The 12,638-nt window shown below is 42.4% G+C and overlaps 1 protein-coding gene across 3 annotated transcripts in view; it reads right to left on the bottom strand.

The window, feature by feature from the left end:
- The window catches only part of LOC126334846 (ATP-binding cassette sub-family C member 4-like), a 130,854-nt gene that overhangs the window by 59,472 nt on the left and 58,744 nt on the right, over positions 1–12,638 (bottom strand). For all 3 annotated transcript variants that reach the window (XM_049997516.1, XM_049997515.1, XM_049997514.1), the window contains 2 exons: positions 6,326–6,508; positions 4,913–5,199 (listed from right to left, as the gene is read on the bottom strand). In XM_049997516.1, the coding sequence (XP_049853473.1) occupies positions 4,913–5,199; positions 6,326–6,508 (470 nt within the window). The remainder of the gene's footprint in view (positions 1–4,912; positions 5,200–6,325; positions 6,509–12,638) is intronic.

The following is a 12,638-nucleotide window of genomic DNA, read 5'->3' on the forward strand; positions in this document are numbered from 1 at the left end:
CGGGGACTACTCAAGAGGATGTCGTTATCAGGAGAAAGAAAACTGGCGTTCTGCGGATCGGAGCGTGGAATGTCAGATCCCTTAATCGGCATGTAGGTTAGAAAATTTAAAAAGGGAAATGAATAGGTTAAAGTTAGATATAGTGGGAATTAGTGAAGTTCGGAGGCAGGAGGAACAAGACCTCTGGTCAGGTGACTACAGGGCTATAAACACAAAATCAAATAGGGGTAACGCAGGAGTAGGTTTAATAATGAATAGGAAAATAGGAATGCGGGTAAGCTACTACAAACAGCATAGTGAATTCATTATTGTGGCCAAGATAGATACGAAGCCCACACCTACTACAGTTGTACACGTTTATATGCCAACTAGCTCTGCAGATGACAAAGAAATTGAAGAAATGTATGATCAAATAAAAGAAATTATTCAGATAGTGAAGGGTGACGAAAATTTAATAGTCATGGGTGATAGGAAATCGGTAGTAGGAAAAGGGAGAGAAGGAAACGTAATAGGTGAATATGGACTGGGGCAAGGAAATGAAAGAGGAAGCCGCCTGGTAGAATTTTGCACAGAGCATAACTTAATCATAGCTAACACTTGGTTCAAGAATCATAAAAGAAGGTAGTATACATGGAAGAACCCTGGAGATACTAAAAGGTATCAGATAGATTATATAATGGTAATACAGATATTTAGGTACCAGGTTTTAAATTGTAAGTCATTTCCAGGGGCAGATGTAGACTCTGGCCACATTCTATTGGTTATGACCTGTAGATTAAAACTGAAGAAACTGCAAAAAGGTGGGAATTTAAGGAGATGGGACCTAGATAATCTAAAAGACCCAGAGGTTGTACAGAGCTTCAGGGATAGCATAAGGGAGCAATTGACAGGAATGGGGGAAAGAAATGCAGTAGAAGAAGAATGGTTAGCTTTGAGGGATGAAATAGTGAAGGCAGCAGAGGATCAAGTAGCTAAAAAGATGAGGGCTAGCTGAAAACCTTGGGAAACAGAAGATATATTGAATTTAATTGATGAAAGGAGAAAATATAAAAATGCAGTAAATGAAGCAGTCAAAAAGGAATACAGACGTCTCAAAAATGAGATCGACAGGAAGTGCAAAATGGGTAAGCAGGGATGGCTAGAGAACAAATGCATGTATAGGCTTATCTCACTAGGGGTAAGATAGATACTGCCTACAGGAAAATTAAAGGGACCTTTGGAGATAAGAGAACCTCTTGTATGAACATCAAGAGCTCAGATGGAAACCCAGTTCTAAGCAAAGAAGGGAAAGCAGAAAGGTGGAAGGAGTATATAGAGGGTCTATACAACGGCGATGTACTTGAGGACAATATTATGGAAATAGAAGAGGATGTAGATGAAGATGAAATGGGAGATACGATACTGCGTGAAGAGTTTGACAGAGCACTGAAAGACCTGAGTCGAAATAAGGCTCCGGGGATAGACAACATTCCATTAGAACTATTGACGGCCTTGGGAGAGCCAGTCCTGACAAAACTCTACCATCTGGTGAGCAAGATGTATGAGACAGGCGAAATACCGTCAGATTTCAAGAAGAATATAATAATTCCAATCCCAAAGAAAGCAGGTGTTGACAGATGTGAAAATTACCGATCTATCAGTTTAATAAGTCACAGCTGCAAAATACTAACGCGAATTCTTTACAGACGAATGGAAAAACTTGTAGAAGCCGAACTCGGGGAAGATTTGTTTGGATTCCGTAGAAATGATGGAACATGTGAGGCAATACTGAATCTACGACTTATCTTAGAAGCCCGATTAAGGAAGAGCAGACCTATGTTTCTAGCATTTGTAGACTTAGAGACAGCTTTTGACTATGTTAACTGGAATACTCTTTTCCAAATTCTGAAGGTGACAGGGGTAAAATACAGGGAGCGAAAGGCTATTTACAATTTGTACAGAAACCATATGGCATTTATAAGAGTCGAGGGACATGAAAGGGAAGCAGTGGCTGGGAAGGGAGTGAGACACGGTTGTAGCCTCTCCCCGATGTTATTCAATCTGTATATTGAGCAAGCAGTAAAGGAAACAAAAGAAAAATTCGGAGTAGGTATTAAAATCCATGGAGAAGAAATAAAACCTTTGAGGTTCGCCGATGACCTTGTAATTCTGTCAGAGACAGCAAAGGACTTGGAAGAGCAGTTGAACGGAATGGACAGTGTCTTGAAAGGAGGGTATATTGTGAACGTCAACAAAACCAAAACGAGGATAATGGAATGTAGTTGAATTAAGTTGGGTGATACTGAGGGAAGTAGATTAGGAAATGAGACACTTAAAGTAGAGAAGGTGTTTTCCTGTTTCGGGAGCAAAATAACTGATGATGGTCGGAGTAGAGAGGATATAAAATGTAGACTGGCAATGGCAAGGAAAGCGTTTCTGAAGAAGAGAAATTTGTTAACATCGAGAATAGATTTAAGTGTCAGGAAGTCATTTCTGAAAGTATTTATATGGAGTGTAGCCATGTATGGAAGTGAAACATGGACGATAAATTGTTTGGACAAGAAGAGAATAGAAGCTTTCGAAATGTGGTGCTAGAGATGAATGCTGAAGATAAGATGGGTAGATCACATAACTAATGAGGAAGTATTGAATCGGATTGGGGAGAAGAGAAGTTTGTGGCACAACTTGACCAGAAGAAGGGATCGATTGGTAGGACATTTTCTGAGGCATCAAGGTATCACCAATTTAGTATTGGAGGGCAGCGTGGAGGGTAAAATTCGTAGAGGAAGACCAAGAGATGACTAGACTAAGCAGATTCAGAAGGATGTAGGTTGCAGTAGGTACTGGGAGATGAAGAAGCTTGCACAGTATAGAGTAGCATGGAGAGCTGCATCAAACCAGTCTCAGGACTGAAGACCACAACAAAAACAACATAATATAATTTTGCATGTATTGTATCAGACACTGCAAAAACCATTCCTTTCATTTCCATTTTTATAAATTCGATGCATTTCAAGAACAGATTTTACAGAACGTACATATTTCCTTGTCGATTTCTTCCCACTTCTTCTTCATGCAATATGTATACAATAAATTTCTTTTAGCCCCACTGTCAAAATGTTCTCTGTTTACCATGCACAAGGCTGCATAAAGAGCATTTTGCAGGTTGTGGTTTACAAGTTGTCTGATGGTTTCTGTCTTTGGTTCTTCGGCAGATGCTTGTTTGATGATTTGTCTGATGTTTCGCCAGCATGAGTGGCTGGCATTGTCAAACCTTCATCCTCCATTGCTGGAGAGTAGCACGCGGCCGCAGATTACATGTACCTAGCACTCCAACTTCCAACGGCTTCTCCGTGGTCATTGTTGCTGCGGGTCTCCCCTTGCTATCTGCAACGATCATTTGCTGCAGGACGGGATTCCACGATCCGTTCACCTTGAAGCTCTATTCCTTCTTGTTGAAGCTATGATCAAGTTTGTGTAGTTCTACAACTTCCCTGAACAAGGGAGTGTGATAGCTCTACTCTACACCAAGAACACTAGTGGCGGTGAATTTTACTATGTTGTCGGTCTAACACACCGTGTGCTCCGCCGCAGCCGATTTCTCTATTGCTTATGGGATTGACTGATTGTCCACTCTTTCCAGCACAAACTCTCTCACGTGTACATGAGATGCGTCATATTCCCAACACTGCAAGTGAGTCCCTTGTTTTCCTTATAGTTCCCTAGTTTACAAAACTCACCAAGGGATTTTCCACATCATTAACTGTAAGTGTGTGATATTCGCACCAACTGAGGTTAGCTTTCGCAACTGCTACCCTATTCTCTCTCTGAAACAGATCTGCAAGTTTTTTCACTCTCGTAGTCTAGGCCCAAGTTTTTCGTACTGCTGCCTTTTTTTTCTGCCAGTCACCTTCATTTCTTGCACGTTAGTACACACAGAATCACCTTCACCGTCAGTCATGACGTCAACATTAAAACATGACAGAAATGCCAAAACCTTCCTTTTGCACAGTGAAAGAGAACAGGTGGATAATAATAATTCCTATATTGTGGGATAATAAATATATGTAATATCTAAATAATGGACCGAGCGAGGTGGCGCAGTGGTTAGCACACTGGACTTGCATTCGGGAGGACGACGGTTCAATCCCACGTCCTGCCATCCTGATTTAGGTTTTCCGTGATTTCCCTACATCACCTCAGGCAAATGCCGGGATGGTTCCTTTGAAAGGGCACGTCTGATTTTCTTACCCATCCTTCCCTAATCCGAGCTTGTGCTCCGTCTCTAATGACCTCGTTTTCGACCGGACGTTAAACACTAGTTTTCTCCTCCCTCCTATAAATAATGTCAGTAACTTACTTTTAAAAAATTTGTATATTAATTCTCCCACGCACTGTAGCACACAACTGGTGCAAGATGCATGGATCATAGAATATATATTTGAGATTACACAGGAATTCCCGTTTCCTAGTTCACCTATGTCTCGCGTGACTCATCAGTATCACAGAGATAATGCATTCACACACGTAAACCACCACACAGATGGCCACAACTTTTTGAGGAATAGACATCATGCCACCCCTGCAGAGCCGCATGGGGTTAATCGACGATCCACTGGTAATCACAACGCCGCCTATTTGACTCTGAGCATCGTTCTTACAGGACTGAACAGAGACAAAGCGCGCACCACCGACAACACATCCATTGCCTTCCCGTGATCCTGCCCTCTCAGTGAATATGTGCACGGATACAGAGAAAGTGGACTACTCTAACGTTACTAAACTACGAACCACCACTAGAGACACAACCCGCTCCTGAAGGTGATTCCTTTCTCGCCCACTAGCGTTGTGACATTGAACGACAGCAGCTCGATGTCCTTGGACAGGACACTCAACTCTTGCATCCTCTGGCACCTCCTCCTGTTATACGTACCTGGCGAGGTTCACCCTGGCCCTTTGCCCGCCGCTGAGTGTGATGCCCTTCTCTCCCACCAGCGTCTTGTCCCCGTACGGCAGCAGTTCAAAGTCCTTGGACAGGGCGCACACCTCCACCACCTTCTGGTATTTCTTCTTGTCGTAAGGCTGTCCGAACAGGATGTTCTGCCGCACGGTACCCACGAATATCCACGGCTCCTGGCTTGCATATGATACCCTCCCTCCAATCTTGAGCTTTCCAGATGTTGGTGACAGCTCATTAATAAGCAGGTACAACAGGGAGCTCTGCATAAATGAAATAAGGAGGCAAATTAGCTGACAATCCTTTTATACGATCTTTCTGTTTGAGTTTGCTATACCGTTAACGGAGACTATTTATCCCTCTTTAGTTAATTACTTAAGAACACACCGTTCTTAATGGACGGAAATCTGAAATACAAAAGTACTTTCTTTAATACCCCAAAAGAATATTATAGGACCATTATTGTTCATCCATTTCCTTGTGTGCATTTTCCTTGTGTTTACAACTGTTTAATGTCAACATCAGCAGGTGGAAAAGTTAAGTTACCCTTGGTAGATGCAGTGTTGCCAGAACGGGAGAGTCAGTCGGTTTTGTATTACGTTAACAACATAATGTGTACGCGAATGGTATATCATGACACATTTTTCAACAGTTATTGATAATAATACATGGCTTACAGAATAAAATAATAAACATTAATATTCGAAAAAGATGTACTGCTGTGCGTATCTTCATAACGAACGAAGTAACAAGAAAATCAGTCACACTGGTTAATGTTCTCTTTGTAGCTAAGTTGCGTTTGCTTGATATATTTTTTATTTTGTTTCTGTACGAGAAGTTATTTGGGCTGGTCAAGTTAAATGGGACAGTGTGTGTGACAGTATAAGCCACACCAACATTTATGGAAGCCACTTGCGTAAAGGGCCAGGTTATTTCAGCACATTTTTTTAAATTGTGTTACTCGCAAGAAACAACTGTCACGTTCCATTTCAGACGCAGTATAGCGTGAATGCACAATAAAACATGCTAACGACTAACTGCTCTAAATGTACATGTATCTAAAAGCATATATTATATACTATTAAACCCTTACAGGTCAAATAGTTGGACAGCTCGTAGCATAAACTACAAGCTAAGTGGAAAAATAAATGTATCAACAGCAAACGAAAATTGGAATTTAGCGCACAGAGCATATTATTTCCTTCAGTTGCTGTTTTTAAACTTTCCCTGCTCCCTAGATCCAGTTGAAGCTTGTATTTCACAGTTACTATTAGTTTCATTACGAACCACTGTACATAAAGAAAACAGTAAATTTGTAAGTAATTACTTATACAGCTACAAACCCCAAAACCATATTACACCACTTAAAACGAATAAAAAGCTCGTTACCTTTCCACACCCAACAGGTCCTACAACAGCACATAGCGTGCCGGGTAAGACGTTGAGGTTTATGGACGAAAGGGATGGGTTGGCGCCGTCCCACGTGGCTGACACGTGCTGCAAAGATACCTCTCCTTTAGCGGCTCCTCCGCTCCTGTCCTCTACAGTCGCCTCCGGCTTCACAAGGAACTCCTGTGCACAAAAAGGAAACGCAAGAGCACTAACGTTAAGATTGAAGGATCATCGGAGGAGAAGAAAATTGATAGGAATTACGTGGCGATGCTCATCTCAGAAGTAACCAATCCGCATTCTGGTCCTGGAGAAACTTTGACCACTATTCTTTGTTTCTTATTAACATCTTTACATGCTTCGTGATAAATCTAATATCGATATCAGCTATGAAAATCGCAGAATTAACAACATTTACATTCTGCACGTTTTCACGTTAGACTATTGAGCGTGGATTTATTCCGAATCGTGTGCTTTCGTTAATAAATAAAATATTGTTGTGAAGATGTCGTTGAGGTTGTTGTTGGTTGCGAAGAAACGTTACCAGTAAAAGTATCGGAGGAAACGTCTTATGCAAACCTTCGCCCTCTCCGAAGCTGGCAGCAATATATCCCTGAAGGGTTTAATGGAATGCTGACATGCGACTCCTTTTATACGAGTAGTATTCCATTATGATTGGCGGCCAGCATAGTGCTCTTGGAGAGAAGAAGACAACATGCTAGCAGCACATCTCAGCTATTATTTCTTACACTACACAAACACTCAATACAACCATCCATACGAAATGGGTCGACACGTTTGTTGAAGCAGCGTGCCAGCAAACAAATCAGTTGATGCACAGAAGGAATTAGTGATCAAAAGGTGGTGATAGCAACTATTATGGTAGGTAGGAAAATATTTTTGCTTAGCAGGAGTGAAAGGATGCAAATGACAGAGTATATGGGTAGTCAGCTTCAAATATTAATTTTTTGACGGACGTCATAGTCAGGAGAGGGGAGGAAGGTTTGGAGCACAAATGGAAAAGAAATTCGAAAGTATCGTTGATTCAAGAGATGTCATAACGCTGAAAGAAGCGAAAGTGACAGTAATGAGACAATGAGAGAAGCGTTCAGTGACTTTGAACGTAAAATTTTATCAACCGATATGAGTAAAAGCCTAAAGATGTTTCGGTTTTACTTAAAATCAGTATACGGTTCGAAATCCTCTGTTAATTCATTCAGTGACCACACCGACACCGAAACGGAGGATAAAAGATAGAAGGACGGAATATTGAACTCAGCCTTCCGAAATTTTTTCAGCATGGAAGATCTTAGTACGGTCGCTCATTTCAATCATCATACGTGCGTATAATTGGGAGACATTGAGGCAGCCGATCGCGGAGTAGGAAAGCAATACAATGGCTTAGTAGCGGAAAGGTATCAGGACCAGATGACATAAGATTCGATAGGATTATGCAAAAGACCTTTCTCCCCTTCTGTCAGCAATTTATCGTAAACCGCTGGAGCAATGAACAGTACCTAGCAACTGGAAAAAGGCGCAGGTCATTCCCGTTTTCAAGAAGGGTTGTAGGACAGATGCACATAATTATAAGCCTATATGGTTGACATCAATCTGTTGTAGAATTATGGAACATATCTTGCTCAATAATTATGACGTTTTTGGAAAACAAAAATTTCCTCTACAAAATCGAAACGGGTTCCGCAAACAGAGGTCTTGCGAAACCCAGGTCACATTGTTTCGTCGCGAGATCCGTAGCGCTGTAGACAACGGCGCTAAGGTTGACTTTACGAAGGCATTTTGCACAGTCCCGCACTGCCGGTCAGTGAAAAAAATGCAGGCTTACCGAGTATCTGGCCAGATTTACGACTGGATTCAAGACTTACTTACAGACAGAACTCAACACATCGCTCCTAAGGGAACAAAATCAAAAGATGTAAAACGAATTTCCGGAGTACCTTAAGGAAGTGCGACAGGACCGTTGCTGTTTGCAGTGTATATATGATGTAGAAGAAAGCCTCAGAAGCTCTTTAAGACTGCTGTAAGATGATGTGCTTATGTCGATTTGGCCGGCGGGGGTGGCCGAGTGGTTCTAGGCACTACAGTCTGGAGCCGCGCGACCGCTACGGTCGCAGGTTCGAATCCTGCCTCGGGCATGGATGTGTGTGACGTCCTTAGGTTAGTTAGGTGTAAGTAGTTCTAAGTGCTGTTGGCCACAGCAGTTAAGTCCCATAGTGCTCAGAGCCATTTGAACTATTTTTTTGAACAGTGTCGATTTGCAGAATGACCTGCAGAGGACTGATGAATGGTGCAGGCTGTAGCAGTTGACCCTGGACGTAAATTAATATAACATACTGCGCATACATTGGAAAAAAAATCCACTACTGCTCAACTGCTTTATTCATGAAAAATTGCTGCAAACAATATCTACCTTAAAATATCTAGGAGTAACTATGCAGAGTGACCTTAAGTGGAATGACTAAGTAAAACAAATATGTAGCAGCAAAAGTAGATGCCAGATTGAGGTTCTTAGAAAAAATCTTAAGGAAATGCAGCTCATCCACGAAGGAAGTGGCTTCCAAGGCGCTTTTTCCACTGTTTATTGAATATTGTTCATCAGTCTTGGATTTTATTGGGTGGGTCTGATAGAAGAGAGGGACAAAAATACATGCAACTAAGAGCAATGCGTTTCGTCAGCGGATAGTTTACTCGGTCGAGAGCGTTGCAGAGATGCTCAAAAAACTCCAGTTGCAGACGTTACAAGAGAGATTTTTCTGTTGAAATTGCGAGAGAGTACTTTCCGTGAAAGGTCGTACAACATATCACTTCCTCCCATATATACCTCGCAAAATGACCGCTACAGTGTAAGAATTCGTTGTCTCATGACCTTCATTGCTTACATATTCCGCCCTCACAACCATATTCCGCACATCAAGACGCTTCATTCGAACCCAAACTCGATAAGATAAAGTCAATGTTGTATGAAATCATGTAAACGATATGCAAATAACTAATAAATCGGAAGTGCGCACCGTGGTTGAAATACTCGAGGCTGGCGTACACACATACATTCCAGACACGACGGTCACAGGAGCTTTTAGTTCGAGAGAGGCAACCGCACGCCAGGAGGCCAGTCCCAACCCATCTACGTCGGTCTGTGGCCGCCCCCGGAGTAGACAGCGTTCGCCTTAGGGAAAGGAAGGACGACCCCGTGTTCGGCTTAAAAGCAAATTCCGCTACGTTGTGTGGGAGCGGCCAGCCTGCACATTCTTTACACATAGCATGCAGTTTCTGAGATTTTCACAGGGAGACAGCAAACGCCAAACGCCGATACTACAGGTTTCCGGATTGGTCGCCTTAAACGAAACGTCATTCTCAAGTATTAGAAGAGCAATGCTGATTGGCAGACGATATTTCTGACACCTTGGGCTGAAGGAGTAATGGAAGAGACCGAAAGATATACCCCTTCACGTCTAGCGTGGAGAGGCGCCGTTCCGTTGTCGCTCTTGATGCGAGGAACAAGTCTCTCCTCAGTGCTTCACTGGGAGAGCACCTCTATCGAAAGCGAATCGAAGTGCGACTCTCTATATTGAGTCCTTGCGATTAAGCGTTGTTCACTGTGTTGGCCGACACACTTAATGTGCGTTGTGAATGGACAGAGTTATAGTGAAACGCCTGCGAGCGAATTTTTGAGTGGCATCGCAGTGGACTGGTAATCTGACCGGTGTACCACATCAATAGACTAGGGGCGAATAGGAATCCTTGACTTCATCAAGGCGTAGGGAGAGTTTGATTGTCGAAGGTCAATCCAGATAGAACGAGAGTTATCTTATTTGTCAGCAGCGAGCGGCGCAGACATCAGTCACCGCAGCTTACGGTATTGTGCGCTATAGCTATTTCGAGCTCCATATTTCCTCCACAACAGTACATTTCACTGCATTTCACACGCGACAGGCTCGACCGTACCTAGCAACATTCTAAAGGATAATTATTCAAATGAAGTAGGAGTGCCTCTCAGCCATTCTGCCAAGTCAACAACAATCTCAAACTTTGTATAGATATTTCATTAGCGTTCCGAAAAGAACCAGGATATAATTTGTTCAATTCATAACTAAAGCCCGCATCTCGTGGTCGTGCGGTAGCGTTCTCGCTTCCCGTGCCCAGGTTCCCGGGTTCGATTCCCGCTGGGGTCAGGGATTTTCTCTGCCTCGTGATGGCTAGGTGTTGTATGTTGTCCTTGGGTTAGTTAGGTTTAAGTAGTTCTAAGTTCTAGGGGACTGATGACCATAGATGTTAAGTCCCATAGTGCTCGTTAGACACTGGACTCGCATTCGGGAGGACGACGGTTCAATCCCGCGTCCGGCCATCCTGATTTAGGTTTTCCCTGATTTCCCTAAATCGCTCCAGGCAAATGCCGGCATGGTTCCTCTGAAAGGGCACGGCCGACTTCCTTCCCCATCCTTCCCCAATCCGATGAGACCGATGACCACGCTGTCTGGTCTTCTTCCCCGAACAACCAAACCAAACCCATAGTGCTCAGTGCCATTTGAACCATTCAAAATTCATAACTAGAAGTGCCATTGTGATTTCTCAGGATTTATTGAAAATAAATAATAACTTTCGTTAGTTTCATGTTTTTCTTATACTAAGTAGCACTATTCCAGTACCCAAGTATCCCACTAGTTACTTAAGAAATTTTGTGAATTTTTGTGTTATTTCCTTACAGCGGACGACTCCAGAAGATATTTATTGCTGAAAGTTTTCAGACATTTCTCTTTAGAACGTTAGGAGCGTCTGTCTGACTTTTGTAGTAGTGTGGGGGAAGAAATTGCATCTTGCAGGAGCCACAGGGTAAAGGGTACACCTCGTATTAATCCGTTGCGCAGAATAACAGAATCTCAGATCAACCCCTCGCTCACAACAGAAATTCAAGAAATTCAAGGTAATTCAGAGCTTTACCGACAGTCATTCTTCCCAGGCGTCACTAACAAGTGGAGCAGGAAAGGGAAGATCAGCTAGTGGTACCAGAAGTACCCTCCGCCACACGCCGTTAGGTGGCTTGTGGATCTCTGATATAGATGTAGAACTGCATTCATTAGGTTACGACTCTTGATGGCAGTGCACGTAACCCGATCCTTCTCCCAGCAGTCACATTCTGGCCTTTTTGTGTTTGCTATTGTTGTTTAGGAGCCTGACTGAATGGATATTAGCGCTCACATACTAAAATATACGTATTTACAGGACATAAATAAACTAACAAATGTATAGTGTGAAAAGTACAGCAATAGCTGAAATCATAAACAGACGTGACATATAAAAATGCTTAAGAGTGTAAATGCTCAAAAATATAATAAGAAATATAATAACATTTTGAGTAGTAAATATGCAATTGTCGAATGTCAAAATCGATAAAAGTAATTAATTTACAGTTTCATTTGTAATTTTCATAGGAAATGGGAAGTGAAGTTTGATAATGTGCATGATACCTCTTGCTGCAGTGCCAAAGACTGAGTGCAGGTCACCAGTAGGGCCACAGGATCCTCTTAAATAACAGAACATGTTCAATTCTTGGAGTGGGTCGTCTACAGTTACTCGTGCTCCACAAGTACAGCACACTGTACATTCATCTCGCTGGTAAGAAATCAAAGTGTTATAGAGCAACACCATATCTGTGTGCAAGTTGAAAGCACTTCGTCTGATTTCAATGGACGGAAGCCAATACTGTACGGCAGTGCACTAACTTCAATGGATCACAATTCAAGTCACTCTTACTACGAAAGACGTACGGACCTCTTACAGTAGCATATGCTTTGCTACAGCCATAAAATACACATGTGGGTATACGAGCCAGAAGATGAAGCCATAAAAGGCTTGGAATTCGATCACAGACAAAGTAAAAATCAAATACAACAGAGTAGTAAAATTGCACAAAAATAGCCGGTGTGCTGCAGTACGAAATATGGACCTGTATCTCAGCAGCGAGGTTACAGTCTGTAGGCAAACTTTAGACCATGCTTCAATACGTATTGCCTCCTTGGCTGCAATATCTGCCAGCTGGTTGCACTCGATTTCCACATGACCCAAAACAAAACCGCTTCCATCTCTAAACGTTGGTCTCCTGAGTGCACTGTACAGGTTTCTTTGCTGCGTGGATTGCATCAAATGATTTGGAGTGCAGTCAGGCCATTGGAGCAGGAACGACATTTCTTAGCTTGTTAACATCTCATACGCCGTAGTGTCCTCAAGACTATGTAAGCCCTTCATCATGTTGTTAGTTGGATCTTCAGAACACTATCAGAGCATACCAGAGACAGTT

Source organism: Schistocerca gregaria, chromosome 2 (assembly GCF_023897955.1).
Source record: "Schistocerca gregaria isolate iqSchGreg1 chromosome 2, iqSchGreg1.2, whole genome shotgun sequence".
NCBI lineage: Eukaryota > Metazoa > Arthropoda > Insecta > Orthoptera > Acrididae > Schistocerca > Schistocerca gregaria.